Source organism: Priapulus caudatus, unplaced genomic scaffold (assembly GCF_000485595.1).
Source record: "Priapulus caudatus unplaced genomic scaffold, Priapulus_caudatus-5.0.1 Scaffold760, whole genome shotgun sequence".
In the NCBI taxonomy this organism is placed as follows: Eukaryota; Metazoa; Priapulida; class Priapulimorpha; order Priapulimorphida; family Priapulidae; genus Priapulus; species Priapulus caudatus.
Genome location: NW_014577821.1, coordinates 201,389 through 205,025, shown reverse-complemented (window position 1 = coordinate 205,025; position 3,637 = coordinate 201,389). Strand labels below are relative to the sequence as shown.

At 43.9% G+C, this 3,637-nt stretch overlaps 1 protein-coding gene across 1 annotated transcript in view; it reads right to left on the bottom strand.

Annotated features, from left to right (window-relative positions):
- Positions 1-3,637, bottom strand: part of LOC106813366 (regulator of G-protein signaling 7-like) — an 88,902-nt gene that overhangs the window by 34,891 nt on the left and 50,374 nt on the right. Inside the window, exon 2 of the mRNA XM_014817497.1 lies at positions 606-702. Within this exon, the coding sequence (XP_014672983.1) occupies positions 606-702 (97 nt within the window). The remainder of the gene's footprint in view (positions 1-605; positions 703-3,637) is intronic.

Sequence of the window (3,637 nt, the reverse complement as noted above, 5' to 3'; positions counted from 1 at the left end):
AAAAAAAAAAAAAAAAAAAAAAAGAGAGAAAGAAAAAAAACATGGAGAGAAAACAGTGCACACGCGAGAGAGAGAGAGAGAGAGAGAGAGAGAGAGAGAGAGAGAGAGAGAGGGGTGACATATATAGCCTCACTGTACGCGTAATTTTATGTCTATGGATGCGCCAACGCTACTGACTATAACAGGAGCCTTTGCCTCTCGCTCTCTCTCACTCTTTCTCCCCCGTTACACAGCATTCAACTAGCCATATGAATGACGACTTGTGGTTACGGTCAAACTTGTGTTAGCGGCTACTATTATGACACGGCCATCTTTCATGAAGGGCACTTTTGTAATTTCTGCTGAGTCACAGTTATTTGCAGGGTTGACTATAAGTCATTACTATAGGGCTGTTTACTATACACAGTAATGTCATAATTATGGATGTGTAGGTAAAGGGTTGAGTGCAAGCGACAGTATTTTTAAGGCATCATCATCACCATCATCATAATCAACATCATCATCATCATCATTATTATCATCATTATCATCAACATCATTATCATTATTATTATTATTATTATTATTATTATTATTATTATTATTATTATTATTATTATTATTACCTGTGAATACGCTCGGTATCTTCGTCATGAATGACTTGACCGTGCGGACAGGTACGCCAGACACCTCGTGTTGCATCCTCTCTATCACCTGCTCCATCTGAAGACAGATCGAATTGCAAAATCAATACATTTTCAATAAAGCGCAACGAGCATTTCTTCTGAAATAACAGTCAAGTTCTTCTGAAGTCAAACGCGTGATGATTGAATACATAGTTTCGATTTTCTGAACGTTCGGAGCTGTAATAAAAATATAGTAGGAATCGTAGAGAATGGAACGTTGAATGGGGAAATGTGTAGAGAAGATAAAAGTAACATGCATGGGGATGACAATGTGACAAACTGTATAGAATCAGACGTAAAACAACCAAACAGAGAAGATTAATTCTATTGACGTTCTACTATAAACGTTAGTGTGGGTTAATAAAACGGGAAGTGAACAGGAAGTGAGCGTGACCGCAGGAATGAGTAAAAGTGTACATGAATTCTAATATAAACTCGCTCGAAGCTACTTAGCGTCAGCGAGCATAGAGTTACACGGGCTCATGAACAATGCCAGTTTTATCCTAACACGTTATCACATGTAGAAGGTATTGTCAACCACACGCACACATTCGCCTCGTAAACCGTGTGGGGAGAATAAACGAATTGTTTTTTTACCACACGTATAATAGACAGACATTCACGCGCGTGACCAAACCGCCCGGTTGGCCGCGGTCGAGTGACGTCACAATGGCCTCCGGTGGGCAATAATACCAGGATCCTGTGTACGAAAACAGTCGCACGTGCGAGAAACCATATGGAATTCTCGCATCGCAGTCTGTTTTTGTGCACTATTTGCGCGTTTACTATTGCGCGTGCACTATTTCCGCGTTGAGCCTTAAAAGTGACGTCGTCGCATTGATTTCCACGTTCGCATTACATCGATTTTTTCACGAGAGATGGGGGCGATAAAGTATATATAAAGTTGCTCGGAAAATAGCGCATGCATTCGGCGGGAAACTGTGATGTGACACGTCGCAGCTGATAAAGATGAAAGGCACCTGCTTTCTGATTTTGCCATCCCCATCTTAGATCTTCTTTCTTTCTTTCCTTCTCTCTCTCTCTCTCTCTCTCTCTCTCTCTCTCGCTTCTCTCGAATTTAATGAAAAAAGTTTATTTGTTCAGCCCGTTTGCGTTTACGCTGAGCGATGAGGAATTTGGAGCAAGTGCTATAAAGTATTAATGCCGATTCGGCTGATCATAGAGAACACACATCCTCCCAGTTGTGCATCTAATGTAGTTGCAGGGACAGATCTAGCTTTCAGGAGACGGGAGGGGGCGGTGATATTTGAGTGAAGGCGTTCAGATGGCACGCGGTGCTAGGGTGGTCCGGGGGCATGCCCTCTTCCCACCTGGAAAATTCAGGCAGTTGAGTGGTCACAGGGAAAATTCCCAGTTTCTATCAGCCTGCAGACGGACTTTTTTATTTTTGGCCCCAGTTTACTAGTATCATAACATTAATCAGTGGCTGAAGGGGAGGTTGCAACCCCCCAACACCACCTCTAGATGCGCCACTGAGTTGAGGATTTCCTAGGGTAATGTACGATGGAAATCACTCGCGCGATCTCACATTACGGCAGCACGACTGTGCGTTCATCCGATCGAGGCACGAGCGAATAGAAGCAAACAGTCCTTGCCTCGCCAATCAATCGTAAACTGAGGAGAAATCTCGTCTGCTCTGCGAAATACAATACGTTAAATATCAGAACTGGTAATAATAAATAACGAACGCCGCGCCATTCGAACAACGCTCGCTGGGTATCGGGACGAAAACAAGAGTAAATAGATATCGACCAAAACTACTGGGTTTGTCGAATTGTTTGCGGTCATTTCCCAGAGGAGATGGGTTAGTTGAATGACAATGTTACCATAAGTTGGTAGCAATCTAGTTATAGTTATAACGAAGAGGCGTGTGTGTAGATAACTCTATACGATATATCGGTGTAGCATGCCCAACGCCCCCGCCATGGCAAATATCCCCCTCTATACATGGGTACGGACGTGTTTGGCAGGGCACATAACACGGGATTTAACATTCATTGGTCGTGCGCAATGTATGGCGGGGGGGGGGGGGTTCCATAGGCGGGGTGTCTGCCATGCTATGCCGGCTTTCTTTTAACTCTATGCATATAGTTGACAGACGTCGTGTGTGAGTTTGTCAGCTTTTCGACGGCGTTTCTTTTTCCGATCTCGCCTAGCTATCACGACCGCTGAGTGAATAATTTGATTTAACCAATTTCCTTTTTACGACAGGGCGATTGTTAACTTCATCATTCGACATTTTGCATTCGCTGTTACTACTCCGCCTCCGTTTACCAACAACCACCACGCGTATGTATAATTTCATTCTGGCGGCTGACCGACAGACGCTGTTGAAACGAAATGGCTAGTCATCGTAGTTTTCATTTCTGTGCGAAAATCCAAAATGAAGTAATCACTCGTGCTATAAAAGCCGCGGGCTGTTTTGAACTTGGCAGCAATTTAATACTACCTCCTAAATAGATTAGCGACAGAATACAAGGTGTATAATAGACCGACACAGCAATACGTCTATGCCTATGAAGGCAAATTTCACAAGGTATAGCGCAAAATGACATAAAAACATACAAAATAAATTTTACTAGTATAGATTCGCGTATTTGCGTGTAATCTCGCATACTCATATTTTAATACTTTGCGGAAAATTTTGCTGCGATAATGAAATTCCTGGTTTTGTAGAATTCGGGAACAGCAGCACTACCACCACCAACAGTAACAACAGCAGCAGTAGTAGTAGCAGCAGCAACAACAGCAGCAGAAGCAGCACCACCACCACCACTAGCAGCAGCAACAACAACAGCAGCAGCAGCAGTAGCACAACCACCACCACCACCACCACCACCGCCGCCACCGCGATTACAGTTCTTTAGTCCTACGGGTCGTTGGTCCTACGGGTCGTTGGTCCTACGGGTCGCTGGTCCTACGGGTCGTTGGTCCTACGGGTCGTTGGTCCT